Source organism: Agelaius phoeniceus, chromosome 26 (genome assembly GCF_051311805.1).
Source record: "Agelaius phoeniceus isolate bAgePho1 chromosome 26, bAgePho1.hap1, whole genome shotgun sequence".
Classification (NCBI taxonomy): Eukaryota; Metazoa; Chordata; class Aves; order Passeriformes; family Icteridae; genus Agelaius; species Agelaius phoeniceus.
Genome location: NC_135290.1, coordinates 2,094,507 through 2,112,625, shown reverse-complemented (window position 1 = coordinate 2,112,625; position 18,119 = coordinate 2,094,507). Strand labels below are relative to the sequence as shown.

General features: G+C 58.1%; 4 protein-coding genes across 6 annotated transcripts; 3 read left to right on the top strand and 1 right to left on the bottom strand.

Moving 5' to 3' along the window:
* Positions 1-1,201: 1,201 nt before the first annotated feature.
* On the bottom strand, positions 1,202-7,823 carry LOC129130917 (putative protein PTGES3L). Of its 3 annotated transcripts, XM_054649616.2 has the most exons (17): positions 7,688-7,823; positions 7,185-7,298; positions 6,978-7,044; positions 6,697-6,795; positions 6,256-6,345; positions 6,098-6,151; positions 5,233-5,355; positions 5,005-5,164; positions 4,521-4,578; positions 4,033-4,189; positions 3,830-3,946; positions 3,094-3,224; positions 2,854-2,920; positions 2,575-2,666; positions 2,108-2,162; positions 1,559-1,653; positions 1,202-1,424 (listed from the first exon to the last, which is right to left on the bottom strand). In XM_054649616.2, the coding sequence occupies exons 1-17, from the start codon at positions 7,693-7,695 to the stop codon at positions 1,289-1,291; spliced, it is 1,623 nt and encodes a 540-aa protein (XP_054505591.2). In that variant the 5' UTR covers positions 7,696-7,823; the 3' UTR covers positions 1,202-1,288. The 3 variants fall into 3 exon arrangements, with proteins under 3 accessions (XP_054505591.2, XP_054505589.2, XP_054505590.1); XM_054649614.2 differs by lacking the exons at positions 6,098-6,151; positions 6,256-6,345; positions 6,697-6,795; ... (1 more) ...; positions 7,185-7,298; positions 7,688-7,823 and adding an exon at positions 5,429-5,871; XM_054649615.2 differs by lacking the exons at positions 1,202-1,424; positions 1,559-1,653; positions 2,108-2,162; ... (6 more) ...; positions 5,005-5,164; positions 5,233-5,355 and adding an exon at positions 5,667-5,877.
* RUNDC1 (RUN domain containing 1) lies at positions 7,694-11,972 on the top strand. The gene is made up of 5 exons (XM_054649597.2): positions 7,694-8,266; positions 8,803-8,961; positions 9,424-9,622; positions 9,888-9,977; positions 10,504-11,972. Exons 1-5 carry the CDS (start codon positions 7,694-7,696, stop codon positions 11,367-11,369), a joined length of 1,887 nt encoding a protein of 628 aa, XP_054505572.2. The 3' UTR covers positions 11,370-11,972.
* Positions 11,973-12,239: 267 nt separating this feature from the next.
* RPL27 (ribosomal protein L27) lies at positions 12,240-14,308 on the top strand. The gene is made up of 5 exons (XM_054649651.2): positions 12,240-12,383; positions 12,483-12,565; positions 12,727-12,896; positions 13,409-13,519; positions 14,218-14,308. Exons 2-5 carry the CDS (start codon positions 12,485-12,487, stop codon positions 14,264-14,266), a joined length of 411 nt encoding a protein of 136 aa, XP_054505626.1. The 5' UTR covers positions 12,240-12,383; positions 12,483-12,484; the 3' UTR covers positions 14,267-14,308.
* Positions 14,309-14,754: 446 nt separating this feature from the next.
* IFI35 (interferon induced protein 35) lies at positions 14,755-17,769 on the top strand. The gene is made up of 9 exons (XM_054649625.2): positions 14,755-14,929; positions 15,005-15,079; positions 15,301-15,456; positions 15,762-15,869; positions 16,166-16,310; positions 16,523-16,653; positions 16,796-16,985; positions 17,252-17,358; positions 17,469-17,769. The coding sequence occupies exons 1-9, from the start codon at positions 14,915-14,917 to the stop codon at positions 17,661-17,663; spliced, it is 1,122 nt and encodes a 373-aa protein (XP_054505600.1). The 5' UTR covers positions 14,755-14,914; the 3' UTR covers positions 17,664-17,769.
* Positions 17,770-18,119: the final 350 nt, after the last annotated feature.

Sequence of the window (18,119 nt, the reverse complement as noted above, 5' to 3'; positions counted from 1 at the left end):
GGAACAGGGACAAACTTGTGTCACCTCATAGCTTACAGAAGTGAGCTCAGCTTTGGGACCAGGTGGCTCAACTGGGGCTGTGCCGAGTCCCCAGGGTGCTGGGGACAGAACTGGCACTTTGCCATGGTGTGGGGTTGGGCTCATGCCCTTCCCACCTCAGTACCCCAGCCCAGTGCTCTCTCAGGAAGTCCTGTGGGCTGAGCCTGCTGCCCTCCAAGCTGTGCAGCTGCACAGCCCAGCTAAACCTCCTCAGGAAACATCCTCTCTCACTCTGAGATAGTCCAAAATCCACAGGGAGGTGCAGATACTTTCTTCCTGCCAGACTCTGTGTGCATGTGTAGGATCACTCCCAAAGCACCAGCCCCTGCAGCTCTGACCCACACCCAGTTCCAGGCCTCAGTGGTGCTCCCTCTGTTCTGGTGCCATCCCAACAGCTCAGCCAAGGCTGTGGCCGTGCACCAGTCACAGCAGCCATGGGTGGGAATGCAATCTGCTGGGGCTACTCCCCTCCCCTTGTTCATGACAGATAAACTTCCTTAGGACGGGGGTTTCTTTTATTCTGTTTCTCTGTTTATTACCAACACCTGGGGTAAACCTGTCACGCCATTTCCAGCCAGAAGGGGAAGGGTAAATTCTCAAATTACCTGTTGAGCCCCGTTGTGGCTCCACAGCGCCCTTTAGTTCCTCCAGAGGAGACTGCAGCAGCTCTGGGGCCTGCCTGGGCAGGAAAGGTGAACTGAGGGAACACCGGGACAGCTCTGCCTGATCCCAAGGGAGTTTACAGCTACAGCAGCTCAGGAAACTATTGATGGTCAAAAAACGACCACTAACAACTGCACCCCACCAAGGGAAAGGACTTGGTACGTGGTGAGGAATGATCTCCTGTCTCTGGGGTACCTGCTCTCCCTTCAGGCTGCTCTCTGCCCTTGCCCAGCCCAAGGTGTCTCGGGGGACCAGCTGCCTCTTGCTTGAGCTTTCATGCCAAGCAACTCCTCAGCAAGTGGCACAAAGCAAATGGCCCAAAGTAGAGCCAGCAGGAGGCCCCCTCTGAGTTTGGGAACCCTACAAAGTGGTTAACTAAGGACTACTTTAATCCCTGCACAATTTGTCCTGAGAAATGAGCCCTTGCAGCAAAGCCTTGATGGCAGATCCCTTCCCCATTTCCATGAGCAGCCCACGCAGACCATGTGCACACCAGCTGTTGGTTTCAGGTCTTTATTCTCTGGCAGAGAAGCTTGTGGAGCCTATGCAAACAAATATAAGACAAACCTGCTTTGAGAATTGTCTCTTATGCTCCAGGGTTTTGATTGCTAATGAATTCCTGGAGCAGAGCTTGCACTTCTCCTCGCCGGCTCATCTTGGCTGCCTTGCCCTGGAAGCGGCCGCGCTTCCCAGCTCCTTTCCCTCCCAGCAGTTCTGCCACCCTGCAGCAGCAACAGCACAGGCTGGAGCCCAGGCTGCTGCAGACAGCACACACAGATCCCTGCCTGGATCACACTGTGCAGCTGCTCATCATGTCTACAACATACTCAGAATTAAACAAATCACAAAACGTTACCTGGGACCTAAATTTTCAACTGCTTCAACAGGTCCAGCTAAAAGGAAGAGTCCTGCTTCTTTTTCATCTCCCACAGTCAGGAATAGCAGGGTTTCCTGTGGACAGAGATGGGCCTTGCTCCAGATAAATCCTTTCCACACTGGCCACAGGACACAAACACCCAACTGACAATTCAGAAGTCTGTGTGCATTACTGAGACTGACACTGCTTGGGGTATCCCAAGTTAAAAGGATGCAGCTGAACTAGGTGATTGTGACTGAAACTTGCTGCTCTTTCTATTCTACTCCTGCCTAATCCTATCCTAACCTATTTCAGCCAGTGAGCCTCTGTACAGCTCTTGGGGGCTCTTCTCCAGTGCTCTGAATTCTCACTGTTGAGGACTGCCCTGCAGACTGAGGCTGCTGGGCACAGGTAACCTCAGGTACCTGTCAAAGGAACCAGATCTGCAGATCATGACTGTGGCAGGAACAGCAGCCTGGCCAGCCCCTGTCTCTGTAAAACTGGGGTGGAAAACCAGTGGTGTCAGTTTAGTCTTCATCAGTGACTCACCTCTGTCCCAATCTCATTAGCGATGATGTTCATAAATTCAGAATCACCCTCTTTCCTGTATGGATGGATAAAAAAAAAATACTTCAGAAAGAAGCAAAACCCACCTCTAGAGTACAAAATCTTAATCAGAAACCAAGTGCCTGATCAGGGATTTGCTCTTATTTGTCTATAGATGTAAATCCTCACTGGGCACTGCTGTGAACACTTTAGGAATTATGCAAGTGTTATCTCTAAGAAATAGAGCTCCCTGGTTTTAAATACTTGAAAATATCAAGTGCAAAGGGAATTAGATGGACACAGCAATTTCTCAGCTACAGCACCAGAAGAATTTAGTGACTGAATTACAGATTCCTTTAATTACACAACTTTGCAGCAGGCCAAGGCAGTTCAATATTCTATTTCCTTTGTTTAAAGTGCCATAAAAGCTGTGGGATACTGTTGGCCCCTCTTCCCTGAGCCCCCCATACCTGTGCAATACAAAGAGCTGCTTTGGAGCAGGTTTGCTCTTGAAGTCCCGGGCTAACAAAACAGCAATGTCTCTAAGCAGGTTCAGGTTATTCTGAAAGAGAAGAAAATTAACTGTACTGCAGCTGGAGAAGCCAGTGTGAACACAGTGGTGTTCCCAGAGGTTTGAGCACTTTTCAGAAAATCCACAAAAATTGAAGCCAATGATTTGACTCCCAGTTACCACAACTAATGGTCTACAGGAAATAGAGACAACCCACGTTTCCCAGCCATTCTTGTACCTTCTGGAGCAGTTTCACAGAGCTCTGCAGTCTCTTCACAGCCTCTACGTGCTCACCTGGTCCATTTCTGAAAGAAATGGGAGACTTCGGATCACTACTCTGAAGGACAGAGGAAGGATTTCCTAAAGGAGCAAAACAGACAACATCACACACAGCCCCACAACATGTACCCTGAGGCTTATGTGGTATCTCTCAGGAGGAGGAGTGAAGATGAAATAACAAAAGTGGAAAGGGGATTACTTGAGCAGGGAGGTTAGAGCCTTCTCAGTACTGTGACTCTGTTCGACTGACTTCAGCACTCTGTTTCCCACCAAGAAAACCAAGTTGGTTTTGTTCTTTTTCCCTTTTTCCACACCAAGGAGTTTAATAACCTTCAAAAGAAAATCAACCTGGTCAGAACAGCATTTTGGTAATTCACATAGGTGGTCAGTTCCTGTCAGATTATGCCCTGTGGTGAATTTTGACTCTCTGCTAGCAAAAATAAATTTATTAAAATCAGCCATAAGGTCAACATAAATAAAAAGGCATGGTGGTACAATGGAATTTATGCAATCTTCTAGCCATGGGATGTACTCTACAAGGCATCTGGATGTATCTGCTGGGAAACTCTAACCAATGACTGAGAAAGTACAAATACTTAAAGGCAGGTCTAGAATTTTATCACCATTTCCCTGCACAGACCTCTCATCCATGCTGAACGCTCAAAAATATCAGAGCTTTAAGCAGAGGGAACATGGCCAACACCCCTGGCAGTGCAGAAACACCACTGCTGTACACAGGGCTGAGTTCTGGACAAGGAAACAAAAGCACCTGTGGCACCCAGCCCGTGTGTGACCCTCCTGGGGCTCCCTCAGCCTGGGGCTCTGCCACCCCTTCCCCATCAGCACAGTCTGGAGCAGCCTGTGGATCCCAGGGACTCTGGCTGTACTTCATGTGGAGCGTGGCCCCCAGAGGCAGCCCAGCTGCTGCAGCCCACCTGGAGGTCACTCAGGTTGGACACATGGGTCCCACAGCACAGGTTGGAGTCGATGCCTTCGATGTCCACCACCCGCACGGGCCCCGCGTGGTCATCGGGCAGCCCCCGGCTCCTGACCTGGCAGAGGAGAAGGGTGACAAAGCAGGTGACATCTCTGTGCTCAGTTATTCCATCAATAGCATCAGTTCTCCCCCACCACTCACTGTTTCAACTTCAGGGTCATCGGCAGCCAGTTCCCTCACTGTCACAGGGACCCTGTCCCGGATTTTCTCGTTCACGCTCTCCTCCAGGGCCTGGACCTGCTCTGCTGTCACCACGGGGGTGTCCAGCTCAATGACACTGCGCTGACGGCCCAGCTCCCTGCACCAAGGAAGAACAACTGCTGAGACCAGCTGGGAGGTGCCTTTGTGCAGCACCAGCATCACACTGCTGGCAATGTGGACTGAAACAAAACAGACTTCCCTCCTCTCCCTGGTATGTTCAAAGCACCAGGTGGAAACCAAACACTTAAGGAGGACAAGACAGGGCAAATACTTTGTACAGCTTCTCTCCAGGTCAGTCACTTCTCCTGCAATGTCTGAGCTCAAATAAACCATCCAAATTGCTTTTGGTGTTTCAGTGCTCAGGCTCTGTGCAGGGTAGCATGGTGGCACGTGCCAAATGGGTCAAAAGGAACCTTTATCCTGCTCACCATGAAGTTGTCTTGAATCCAAACATCTGTTCTGCAACGGCACTGATGAGATGCTGTCCTGGAAGAGATGTGCAAGCACTACCTCTGAGTGCCACTGGTATTTTCAGTCAGGCTGTGTCTTTCCTGTTGACATCCTCCACAACAGGCGAGTGCTGGGTGCTGAGGGGCTCCTGCCAGAGCTCAGCAGCAGCAAGGAGAAGCTCTGGCCTCGTGAGCCTCATCTCCCGGTACTGCAGCACACGCTGTGCAAAGCAGGCTGAACTTTCTCTTCCAAACCTGTTTTTGGTGCGTTTACAAGCCAAGGAGAGCTCGCAGAGGGACACCTGCTGCCCTCAGTAATCCCGGGAACAAACTGTGCACACAGAGCTGGCGGATTTCTCCCTACCCTGACCAGGATGGGGACACGGTGTGCGCTGACCGCCCCCCCGCCCCACCGGCACGGCCCGCGGGGTGCTCCCGTGCGCTCCCCGGTACCGGCACGGACCTGAATGCTGCTGCATGTGGTCGAAGCGGCGCTCCCAGTCCAGCGACAGCAGCACTTCAGCGCCCGGTTCCAGCGCGGCCGGCACGAAATGCACGGCCTCGGGGCCCCGCCGTGTCACGCGCAGCACCGGCACGTCCCCGATGAGGCCGCGATCGTCCGGCTGCGGACACGGGACATCAGCGCCGCCGGTCCCGGCCCGGCCCGGCCCCCGCCCCGCCCGGCCCGTACCTGCCCGCCGCCCTCGGGGAAGAGGATGGTGTCCTCCAGCACCACCTGGAACCCGTGCACCGGCTCCCCGCCGCCCTCGGGCCGCAGCTCGGCCGCCCGGCACGACACCACCCTGGTGGTGAACTGAGACAGAGACGGCGGCGCCGTGAGGGCCCGCCCGGGCCTGCCCCGCGCCCCGGCCCCGGCCCGACGCTACCTGCCGGGCCCAGCTGTCCCGCTGGCACCGGAACACCATCGCGACCGTTCGGCACAAGCGAGCCGGGACCGGCGGAGGGACAGGGACACGGACAGGGAGCGGCGGTGGCGGCCGCCGTGCGGCGAGCGGGCGGGGCTTGCACGGGGACGCGCGGGCGCGCTCCCGCCGGCGGCGCGCGCTGCCGGGGCCGGCGCGGGTGAGCGGCTCCCGGTGCCCGGCGCGGCACACGGCACACGGCTGCGGCAGTTCACGTTTATTGCCCCGCGCCCCGCCAGGTTAGCCAGCTACGGGAGACCGGACCGCGGGTCGGGAGCGATGCCCGCGGCGGCGCTCGAGCTGAGGCGGCTCCGCTTCCTCGGAGAACCCTGCCCGCGCTGCTCCCCGGTGCGTGCTACCGGTGCACCGGCTGGCCTCCCGCGGCGTCCCCAGGGGCCTGGGCGTCAGTCATCCTGCGGGAGGGAGGAGCGAGGTGCCAGGGACGGGGCCGACACCGGGCCGGCCCCGGTGGCAGCGGGTGGCACCAGCCGGTTGTGCCGGGGAGCGTTTCCACAGGACAGGCTGCCCGAGGGGTGCAGTGGGAGGTGCTGCCGGTGCCCCGGAGCCGGCGGAAGGCTGAGGCTGGGTTGTGCTCGGCAGGGCATCAGGAAGCAGCTGGCAGGTGGTACTTACATCCAGGTCATCCATGGCTGGCGGGGGGCCTTTTTCTGTCACCTTCTCCAGCATCTGGATGGGAAACAAACATCTGAATCCCCAAATTCCCGGCGTTCTGCCATCCCACACACCCATACGATGTGCCCCAGGATCCTGAGGCCGGTGGCCCAGCTCACCTCTGCGTACTGTTCCACCATGGCCCTCTCCACCTCCTCGTCCCCTTCCCAATCTCGCCAGTTGTCAAAGTCCACGGAGAGCCAGGCTGGCTGTGGGCACAGAGAGCATCCCCTGAGCGGGGGAGCAGCACTGCAGGGACCTGCAGCCCAGGGGCAGCTCCTGCACAGGTGAAGGGCAAGGGCAGGAAGCAGGAGTGTCCCTTTGCCTGCAGGCATTGGTCCTGGTCCTGAGTGTGTCAAGGAAAAGGGGTGCCACATCCTTCCTGGACAGCAGATGTCTGTGGGCTAGTGGTGATTATCAGGTAGGGCTTTTTTAGAGCTCTGTCTTGGGATCCCCTGTGGAAGCCTCTGTGTGTGTCCTGGGGGCAGGTTGGTTCCTAGGAGCCACGAGGTGCTGAGTGGGGATAGCACATGCACTGAGGCACCAGGCACCACACACACCTTGATGTTCTCCTTGGTGATGCGCGGCCAGGCCACTTTCTCCTTCCACTTCCTCATAAAGCACGTGATGGAGCGGTCAGAGCGCTTCTCCCGTGAGTCCTGCCAAGAGATTGGGGCGCCTCAGGGTCTGCCAGGCTCCTCTCTGCTCAGCCCCAGGGCTGGGGCTCTCAGGATGGGCAGTATTCAGTGTTAAGCAGCGTTGCTCAAGACTGCACAGATTGGCTCTGACTCTGAGCCTGACAGAGGCTGTCAGAGAACAGTTTGTTGGTGGGAAACCTCACCTTGGAGTTGACTCTGGCGTACAGGTCGATCTCGTTGTAGAACTCCACACCGTCTGCATTTTTGCAACTGCCAAAACATTTTAACAACCGGGCTTAGGAGAGAGCTGAGGCCACGCGTGCTCTCCTCTCACGGAGTCCTCCTGCTCCCCTGAACCACCCCCAGAGCAGAGCAGAGCTGTGTCGGCGGGCAGGGCAGCGGCAGCTCACCTGAACACCAGCCGGTGGTCCTCGATGACCACCTTCACGTCCGTGCTGTCCTCCACACAGAACTCCAGGTACACGTACCGGGGCCGGTCGTACCACAGCGTCTTTGCCGGTTGCCTTGGGGAAGAGCAGAGCAGCAGGTATCACCATCACCAGCGGGCATTTCCCGGTGCCCAGCAGAGCTCGGCGGGGCCCGCGGGCGATGAAAGGGCCCCGAACACCGGCTCTGCCTATGCCGAGCCCCGGGACGGGCAGAGGGAGCGGGCGGGTGCCGACCGGGCGGTGGGAGCGGACACCGGCCCCGTGACTCTCCCCGCTGCCGTCCCACACGCCCCTGGCTAGTGGCTCAGCGGGGCCCGGCCCGCCTGTGTCCGCTCCCCTCCGCCTGGCCCGGCGCCGCTCCCCGCTGCTCCAGGTCGGAGGCTCCTGCCGGGCGCTGCCTCTACCGGGCACCGGGCGCTTTGCACGGGTTCCGTGCACTGCCTGTCCCGTCCGGCCGTGCTCACCTCGCCATGGCGGTGCCGACCCCGCCCCGCGCTATTTCGGGCCGGGGGCGCGGCTGCCGGACCGGGCAGGCCGGGCCGGGCCCGGGGCAGCCAACCCGCGGCCCCGTCACCGCCCCCGGCTCCCCCCGGTGCGCGCCCCCGGGGCCGCCGCCGCCGCCGCCGCCGCCGCGAGGGGGCGCGCTGGCCCCGCCCGCTCCCGCCCCTCAGCGCCAAGATGGCGGCGGCGTCACCGCGCCGGTAGCGGCGGCTATGGAGGGAGAGAGCGGCTCGCTGGGCCCCGGCGAGCGCTGGGCGCCGGTGGGCGCCGTGTCGGCGGAGGAGGACGAGGATGAGGAGGACGAAGAGGCGGCGGGTACCGGGGGAGATTCGGCGGAGTCGGTGCCGCGGCTGCGGGCCGAGCGGCGCCGGCTGCACGGGGCGCTGCTGGCGCTCGCCTCGCACTTCGCTCAGGTGCAGTTCCGACTGCGGCAGGTGGCCCGGGCCGGCCCGGTCGAGCAGCAGCGCCTGCTCCGCGACCTCGAGGACTTCGCTTTCCGCGGCTGCCCCGCGCCGCTGCCGCACGGTCTCGGCGCCGCTCCGGTGAGTGGAGCCTTTGCTGGGCAGAGCCCCGGGGTCGGTGTGCGGGTTTAACCCCGCCTGAAGCGCATTAGCGGCGGTTGCGGTCCCGCTGCCGGGAGCGGCTCGGCGGCTGCGCTGCCCGCGGTGCTCGGGTTTGCACGGAGCTCGCAGGCGCTTGGGGACTCGGAGCCAGCTCGCAGGGATGTGCCTTAGAGCCCTGAGCGGTGTGTCACCGCTCCACGCCCTGCTACAGCACGGCTGACTCACAGGATCTGTGATGTGTACGTGTTATTTGGCCTCTTTCTTCCTGGATCCTGGCCTTGTGGGACGCGACGTGGGTGCAAGTGGTCTGGAGAGGTGCTTCTCCTCCCTTATAGATGAGGTGATGTAGCTGGTGCCTCTGCTTGGTGCTCACATTTCTCCCTCAGACTGGTTTGCAGTGCTGACGAGTGAAGTACATGAGCTGCAGGAGATACTCCTCACATCATAATCCTGTTCTCTGTGCCTTGGGTATGACAATAACCCTTCAATATTATTTACTGGTAACTTTTTTCCAGGGTGAGCGAGAGAAGCAGGAGCAAATTGAGGTCCAGAAAGAGAAGCAGAGAGAGCTGATCCTGCAGCTCAAGACACAGCTGGATGACCTTGAGACCTTTGCTTACCAAGAGGGCAGCTATGATTCCCTGCCACAGTCTGTGGTTATGGAAAGACAACGGGTAAGGCTCACAAATCCTCCTGCTGTATTTCCCAGCCTTTCTGAGTGTCTTCCATACTGCAGGCAATCATCAGTCTGTATTTCTCACCAGCTATATAGTGTCAGGAGTTTGTCTACACGTGTGAACCTGTCATGTGTCTTTTGCAGTTATTTCTGTGCAGTAAAGGTGTCCTGTTTCTGAGGGAACCTCTGGGAAAGGAGTTATTTTTTCCTGAAGAATTTGAAGTTATTTTAAAACCAGTGCTGCCCCTCCTTGTTCTGTGCAATCCCTCCAAAGTGCAAGTTTGCTCTAGCCCAGCACTCTGTGCCTCTATGTTAAACATGAATCATTACCCTTCAGAGCTGGATCAGCTTTTCCCTTCTTGTTGATGTAAAAATTCATTTGATGTAAAAAATTATTTGAGAAAGCTCCCAGGCAGCAGTGCCACGTGGTGAAATTGCATCGCTCCCTTGTCTTTTGCAGATGATTATAAATGAGTTGATAAAGAAGCTGGACATGGACTTGAGTGAAGATTTTGCAACGCTCTCTCCAGAGGAGCTGCGGCAGAGGGTGGATGCTGCCATAGCACAGATTGTGAATCCAGCCAGGGTGAAGGAGCAGCTGGTGGAACAGCTGAAGACCCAGATAAGGGACCTCGAAATGTTCATCAACTTCATTCAGGGTCAGTGAGTTTTTTAACGAGCAGACTGAACTCCTTTGGAATTCCCTGACGTAGTCATGAGGAGGAAAGTCACAGATGTCAGGAGATGCAGGAACAGCTTCTGGGTCACAGGAAAGTACAAATATCTCTAAATTGACAGCGAGGAAAAGTATTGATAGAGTGACAAAAGAGATTTAGAGGGGTCTGAGGAATGTTGACCTTAATACTTGGGATTTGCAGCTGAAATTCACACATGTGAAATAATGATATGAAATCCTTTTTGTAGATGAAGTTGGAAGCTCTGGCAAGGCAGAAGATGGCCACTGTGACTGTGGAGGCTCCTACAAACCCAGCACCCGGCCTCCTGGGAACAGAGGTGGGCACTGCTGGGCTCAGCACTGTCAGCAAAGCTCCAGCTCCTCCCTGGAGCTTTGATGAGCACGAAGCAGTCGCTGTCTGCTTTTTCCTGGCAGCTGGTTTCTGTGCTTTGGCACTCCCTCTGCTGAAAGCCTGTGTCCTGTTCCTTTACCCTCCTTCCATGGGATCCCCAGAGTAGTCACAGAGACTGAGCAAGTGGCATGGAGGGTGGGCTCAGTCCTCAGTGGGGATCAGGAAGAGACTGCAGATACTTGGTGCAAAACACACTCTAGTTTATGCTCTCTGAGCTCTGTGAGCAGGTACAGTGAGCTGGGAGGGATCCAGCATTCTTTAGAGTTTGAGACCTCCCTACTTATCCCTTGAACCAGCTGGAAGTACAGTAATACAGCATGAGGCATCTGCTGCTACTCAGAATGCTAACCTGAAGGGATTTTCAGATATTTGCACTCCCTTTGTGTGTATGAGCAAGCAGAGTTGTTGACTCCCTAACGAGAATATGTTTTTCTCTTTTCTAACCTGGTCAGTGAACCCAGAAGATGCCAGAAGGATGCAAGAAACGGGCCTGCAGCTCATGCGCCGCGTGCTGGCCGTGCTGCAGATCTTTGCTGTCAGCCAGTTTGGCTGTGCCACGGGTCAGATCCCTCGCACCCTCTGGCAGAAGGACCAAGACAACCAGGACTTCTCCCCCTTAATAGAGAAACTGGAGTTGTCAGTGGAGCGGGTGAGGCAGCTAGCCCTGAAACACCAGCAGGCAGAGCACGTTATCTGCTCCTCTGAGCTGCAGGACGTTCCCCTGGGCGGCAGAGACGAGCTGACCCTGGCTGTGCGCAGGGAGCTGACCCTGGCCCTGCGGGACCTGCTGGCCCACGGGCTCTATGCCTCCTCCCCGGGCATGAGCCTGGTGCTGGCCCCCATCGCCTGCCTGATCCCCGCCTTCACTCCCTCACCGCAGACCATGCACCCCTGGGAACTCTTTGTCAAGTACTACAAGGCCAAGAACGGACGAGCCTTCGTGGAATCCCCGGCTCGCAAGCTGTCCCAGTCCTTCGCCTTGCCCGTGACGGGAGCAGTGGTGGCCACCCCCAAGCAGAGCCTGCTGGCAGCCATCCACACGGTGCTCACGGAGCACGGCCCCTTCAAGCGCAGCGCGGACTCGGAGCTGAAGGCGCTGGTGTGCATGGCGCTCAACGAGCAGCGCCTGGTCTCGTGGCTCAACCTCATCTGCAAGTCTGGAGCTCTGGTTCAGTCTCACTACCAGCCCTGGAGCTACATGGCCAACACCGGCTTCGAAAGCGCCCTCACCCTCCTCAGCCGCCTGAGCAACCTGAAGTTCAACCTCCCGGTTGACCTGGCTGTTCGGCAGCTGAAAAACATCAAAGATGCGTTTTGATGTGTTTTTATTGCCGTTCATCCATTTTTCCACTGGTAGGCAGCTGTTGGGCTCAAGAAGCCTGGCTTTTGTAAGACCAAGTTTGTCTCTTTGGTATTTGCTTTTAGGGAAATCTTAGGGTCCCGTGTTGTTGGCAGTGTGTTGTCTGCTGGAGGCCGCAGGTTGGGCAGCAGCACCTCACCCTGCCCATTCCCTGCTGCTCTCAGGCCAAACTGCCCTGCCCAGTGGCCACTGACAGTTCAGGGGTTGGGGACAGAGGCCTGGCCACAGGGACTGCCCGTGGGATGTGCAGTGAGCCCCTTTGTGGTTGTTTCTCACAGTCCCTGCTCTACACCTTGCACACAGAGGATCCCTCATGGAAGAGGGAGCTGGCAGGGTTTGAGGCACCTTGGGGGCTGTCTGACCTCCCCCGGTAGGAGAAGATGAGGGCCGGGCCAGAGGTGCCCGGAGGCTCCTCCAGCGGCTCTGCAGTCTGTGTCCCTTGGGCTGCCGGGGCGCTTTGTCCAACGGACCCAGCTCCTTGTTCCAGGCTTTTGTGGGGCATCAGCGCCGTCTGCTGTCCCTCGGGGTATAATAAATACCGCTGTACTACCTGTGAGCCGAGCTCGCTGCTGTCCCGTGTGCTCTGTCCGTTACCGGGCATGGGAGGGGGCGGGCGAGGCGGGCACCGGCACCGCCGGGGCGGAGGTGGCTGAGGCAGACACAGCACCGCTGTGCGCGGGGCGACGGGGGAAGCGGGCACCGGTACCGCCGGGGCGGGGGTGGCTGAGGCGGACCCGACACCGCCGGAGTGGGGATGGCTGAGGCGGACATGGCACCGCTGTGCGCGGGGCGACGGGGGAAGCGGACACCGGCACCGCCGGGGCGGGGGTGGCTGAGGCGGACCCGGCACCGCCGCTCGGTGCCGGCAGCAGCTCCCGGCGGCGCGGCGGAAGTGACGCGGGGTGTCCGGGTAAAAGCCGGGCGCTGCCGTCCATTTCCCTTCCGGCCCAGCGCCATCGCAGCGGAGCCTCGGTGAGAGCGGGCGGGCGCGGCATCCGCCGCCATCCGCGGGGGTGGCGGCCGGGGCGAGGGTGGCGGGCTTGGTCTGACTGCTGGCTGCTGTCTCCGCAGAGATGGGGAAGTTCATGAAGCCGGGGAAGGTGGTGCTGGTGCTGGCCGGCCGCTACTCGGGGCGTAAGGCCGTGATCGTGAAGGTGAGCGTGGGGCTGGGCCGGTGGGGCCGGGATGAGCGGGAGACCGGCGGGCGGCACGGGCATGGGTCCTGCGGGGCCCACGGGGCCGTGGCTCCTCGGTGCCACCTCCGGGACCGCGGCCCCTCGGTGCGATCGCCGCCGCCGCGGCCCATTTGTTTCAGAACATCGACGATGGCACCTCGGACCGGCCGTACAGCCATGCCTTGGTGGCCGGCATCGACCGCTACCCGCGTAAGGTGACTGCTGCCATGGGCAAGAAAAAGATCGCTAAAAGGTCCAAGATCAAGTCCTTCGTGAAGGTTTACAACTACAACCACCTGATGCCCACCCGGTGAGTGCTGCTACCGGCTGCTTTCGTGGTTCTTGTGTTTTCTACTGAGCACCGAGAGTTACCAGGGCTGTTAATGCCGTGGTTGAATGAATGTGAGGCTCAGGCTCTGCAAAAATGGAGCTGGGGTCTGAGGCTGAGTGGAAATATTAATGAGCTTTTGGGATGACACAGCTGGCTCTTATTTCAGCCACACTGATCTTCCCTTTGCTCAGAGGGTGTCAGGTGAGCAGTTTGAGACAGCTGTGGGGGTCTGGAGCTGGCAGAGCCATTTCTTACTGTGCCTAAGGGCTGTCAGAGCAACTCCCAGGCACCACATGGAACAGAGCTGCATATCCCTCCGAAAGGGTATGGCTCCTTTATAGGCTGAACTGAGACTGCTTTGATGGTTTGGTTATTCCTGAGCTGAGGAGACTTTAGGAGCTGTAACTCCTTGTTTAGACATTAGAATGTGCTTGGTTTTCAGCCCTGTGCCAGGTACCATGCTCCTTTTGAACTGTTCTGCTCTCTGCCAGGTATTCTGTGGATATTCCCCTGGACAAAACAGTGGTCAACAAGGACGTGTTCAGGGATCCCGCTCTGAAACGCAAAGCAAGGCGTGAAGCCAAGGTGAAATTTGAGGAGAGGTGAGTTGGGAGTTCGTCTCTTCAGTGTTGTTTGTGCTATTACAGGTGTGAGGGGTCAGTGTCACTGTGCTGCAGTCTGTGCATTTCCAAGTTGGCATTTCCACCCTGGCTTCTTTGCAGGAGTGTTTGTTGAGCGTTTTCTTCTCACCTGTGTGTGTGTGCACCATCGTGCCAGCACCTGTGGGGCCTTTCAGGTGCCACAGGATGATCTGACAAGGTGCTGCCAGTTCATTCTCTCTCTTATCACTGGGCTGGGCGGGCCAGGGCAGTGCTGATGCTTTGTGTGGGAGTGCTTGTGTTCCTGCTCTTTTTTGATGGGTTTCTGTTCAGAAGCTCCTTCAGAGGAAGGAGCTGTGTGGCCTCAGTGGGACACAGTGTCTCAGGCAGCCCCTGAGCTGTTCTCCAAGGGCATCTCCCCCTGCCACACGAGGTGTCCAGTGGGATGGCCGTGTCCTGTGCTTGTACCCGTTGGAGTGGAAACAGCCACAGTATAGGTGTCTTTAAACCTGGCACTTCCTTCCCTTGGTATTTCAATATTTAAAGTGGGTTTAGTTGTAGCCCAGACCATAGAGATGAGGTGAATTACCTCTGGGTGAATTAGGTGCTACATTCTGTCTGTCTGGGACAGCTCAGGTGCAGGTTTGGTGCTGTTACCTGCTGGTACACACCCTTTATTTAACCTGTGTGTTCTCTTTCAGGTACAAAACTGGCAAGAATAAGTGGTTCTTCCAGAAGCTGCGATTCTAAGGGTGTAACGAGGTTGCATCAATAAATGTTTATTAAAAACCATGCCTTTTTTGTTATTTAACAAACAAGCAGTGGCCTTTGTGGTGGGGTCATGCTGCTTGCTCTGTGTCTCTTTAGAGCTGGGGAGGGAGCCATTGCAGCCCAGGGGAGCAGGGCCTGGGTCGAGTTCTAAATCCAAGAGTGGGGCAGGAATGGACCAGTTAATATTTAGTAGCTGGTCCATTCAGAGTAGTTTATTTCTATATTTAGTAGCTGGTCTGTTTGGAAGAGTTTATGCCTATATTTACTAGCTGGTCCATTCAAAACAGTTTATTTCTATATTTAGTAGCTGGTCCCTTCAGAACAGTTTATTCCTATATTTAGCAGCTGGTCCGTTCCTGGCAGGCCAGGTGGGTGCTCGGAAGGCGAGTCAGGCGGGGCGGGGATGGAGGAAGAGGAGGAGATGATGAGGGACCGGACGGGGCTGGGCGGGCCCGCAGTTCCGCCGCCCTCGGGCCGCGGCCGGGGCTGCGCTCGGAGGGGCCGGGGCGGGGCGAGTTCGCGAAAACGAAAGCGAAAGGCGATAACGGACGCGGGGTTCCCGGTAGCACGGGCCGAGGAGGGAGAGCGATCTCGGTGAACAGGGCAGGGCTCCCCGAGGAACCGAGCATGGATTCGGACGAGGTGAGGAAGAGCCGAGCCACGGGGAGAGGCGGGCGGGGGTTGGCGCAGCGCGGCTGAGACCCCTCCTGTCTTTAGGACTCCTTCGTCCGGCTGCAGGACGAGAGCCTGCAGAGCCCCGAGCAGCTCCGGCAGCAGATCGAGCTCTGCAAGGTGGGTCCGGATGCTCCCCGAGGGGTTGGGCGGCCGCGCCCCGACTGTGCGGGGTCCGCCCGCTCCGCCCTGGCCAGGAGGAGCTCGAGTCTTCTCTGGGACTCAGAGGCGGCAGAGAGGAGTAATCCCATGGAGGGGAGAGCCTGTTCTAGGGCACTGCCTGTGCCGGGGCTGGGTGGCTGCTGGGTCAGGGTCTTGCTGTCTGATGGTGCTTCTCGCAGGAGCTTTACAGTGCTCTGGAGAAAGACTCTGCAAAGCTACAATCGGCCAAGGAAGCTGCAGAGCGAAGGACACAAGAGCTGAAGAAAGAAGGAGAACTTCATAAAATTTTAGAGCAACAGCTGTCTTTAAATGGAGATGAAGAAAGAGCACACCAGGTCAGTGTTCAGTGGATGGCCTAGGTTTGGAAAGGTGGCAGGGGCTGCATGATGCAGGTCACTGCTCTGAGATCACTTGCCTGGGATCTGGTGGAGGTTTCATGGGGAACACAAGGCCTGTGCTGAGAAGTGAGGCAGTGCTGCAGCGAGGGGAGGGCTGTCCTCAAAGGAGAGGAACCAGAGCTGCAGGCAGTGAAGAGCCAGAGAATGGGCTGGAGCTGTGTGCCCAGGAACAGTGCTGTGCTCAGAACAGAAATGGTGTTGCCTACTTCCCACTCCGACCTTACTTCCTTCCTTCCTTCTAGGTTTCTGCAATAAGGGAGGAGAACGCTGAACTGAGGACGGAGAAGCAAGTTCTGAAAAATAAACTGGAAGAATTGAAGAAGAGGGTCCTCTGGAATGATCCTGCAACGGTAACAGAGTGTGTGTGAGCACTTGGGTCTGCTGGCAAGGGCACAAGCCTGGCTGGAGAAGCTGCAGGTGAATGCAGCTGGGCACTGTGTGATGACTGCAGCAGCTCCTCTGCCAGGGCCAGGAGCTCTGGTCATGGCTTTGGGATTCCAGGCACAGCCAGACACTAGGAGAGACTCTGCTGACGTTCTCCAGCAGTTTATTTGAGCCATGAGCTTATTTCTAGTCCATGGATTGGCAGGGACATGCCCTGTGCAGGGTCCAGTCTCCTCCACGTGCTGTCTCTACTTGTACCTAGATACTGTCTGCCCTGCCAGAAAAGAAAATGATCTTTAAGGGACTCCCAGCAAACAAGGAGGACATGAACAAGCTGATGCTCATCCCACTGGTCCACTCCCCTCTGCCAGGGGGCTCAGCTCTCATCACCTTTGAGGAGGCAGAGGGTAAGTGTGAGAAGAGCACTGCTCTGGCCAGGTCTCCTCAATCATTTTGGGGCCTGCCCTGTGTCCCCTCCCTGTGCCAGAGTTTGGTGCTCCCCCTCTCCCTGCCTTGTGTGGGGCTGTGCTCCCTCCCCAGCACCTTTGCTGTGCCATGTCCTGTCCTGGAAAGCGCTGGGCAGTCACTCCCCAGTGCTGGGGGCTCTCCCTGCCCACAGTGGCCCAGAGGATCATAGAGAAGAAGGAGCACATAGTGGAGCTGAGCTGTGGGCAGCTGGAGGAGCTCGACCAGTGCAGAGTGAAAGTGCAGGCAGTGCCCGTGGACATCCTGCTGCCATCTGCCCTGGAGGTAGGGCCCGTGGGTCCCCATGCCATGGGGGTGCCCTGGGCACGCTGCTTCCCCTGTCTGAGCCTGCCTCAACCAGGGCACTGCTCCCCTGAGCTCTGGGGCCACTCCTGCCCTGGCACTGACTGGCCAGTGCCACCCACAGATCAGGCTGACTCAGAGCAGCAGGAGCATCCTTGTGTCTGACTTGCCCAGCCTGGGCATCCCCAAGGAGGCACTGCTGGACAAGCTGGAGCTCTTCTTCAGCAAGACAAAGAATGGGGGCAGCGAGGTGGAGAGCAGAAATTTCCTGGAGGACTCTCAGGAGGTGGTGCTGACCTTCACACAGGATGGAGGTGCGTGGGGTGTGCTGAGCCTGGGTGGCTGGCAAGGGTGGAGCAGCCCAACCTGCTCTGGGGGGAAATCTGAGAGCAGAGGAAGCTGTCTTTGAGGAACAGGGAAGATACAGTGAGCCCCAGGCTGTCCTGCCTCCCCCAAAACTGTGCTGGTGTGGGTGAGCTGAGCAATGAGCTGGGCAGTGTCAGCCTTGGTGCGTATGCCAGGGACAGAACTTCCCCTGGAGCTGACCTGGGCAGCTCATGGCTTTTCTCTCCCTATGCAGTGGCAGAGCCGCTAATTGAAAGAGGACATATCCAGGTGCCCATTGGGAAAGGGAAATACAAAATCAAAGTATCACCATGCATGAGTGGAGAAATCTCTAACCTGCAGGTAAGGGCTGCAAGCAGCACCTCCCAGCCTGTGTGGAGGCAGCACAGCTGGGGGGGCTCCTGAAGCCCCTCTCCCTGCGCTGCTCTGCACTCATGCCCTGCTCTGCCCAGCTCCAGCCCTCCCGCTGCCCCAGGACCGTCCTGCTCCTGGGCATCCCCGATGTGCTGAGCGTGGAGTCCATGAGAGACGCCCTGGAGATCCATTTCCAGAAGGCCAGCCGCGGCGGCGGCGAGGTGGATGCGCTCGCCTACGTCCCCGCGGGGCGGACAGGGGTGGCCGTGTTCGTGGAGGACACTACGGGCTAGTCCTGGCCAGATACGGGCCAGTCCTGGCTCAGCCTGAAGCTGAGGAGCTCCGTGCGTCCGTTGACCCGCGCGCACGGGAGAAATTAAAAGTGTCTGTTGGAAGCAACCACCGTGTCTGTTATGCTGGGGCCGGGCGTTGCCTGCAGGGCCGGGGCGAGGCTGAACCCACTCCCGGCCGTGCTCTGAGGGGCCGGGGTGAGGCTGAACCCACTCCCGGCCGTGCTCTGAGGGGCCGGGGCGAGGCTGAACCCACTCCCGGCCGTGCTCTGTGGGGCCGGGGGGAGGCTGAGCCCTTTCTGGCCGTGCTCTGAGGGGCCGAGGAGAGGCTGAGCCGCTTCCCGGCCGTGCTCTGAGGGGCCGAGGAGAGGCTGAACCCACTCCCGGCCGTGCTCTGAGGGGCCGGGGCGAGGCTGAACCCACTCCCGGCCGCGCTCTGAGGGGCCGAGGAGACGCTGA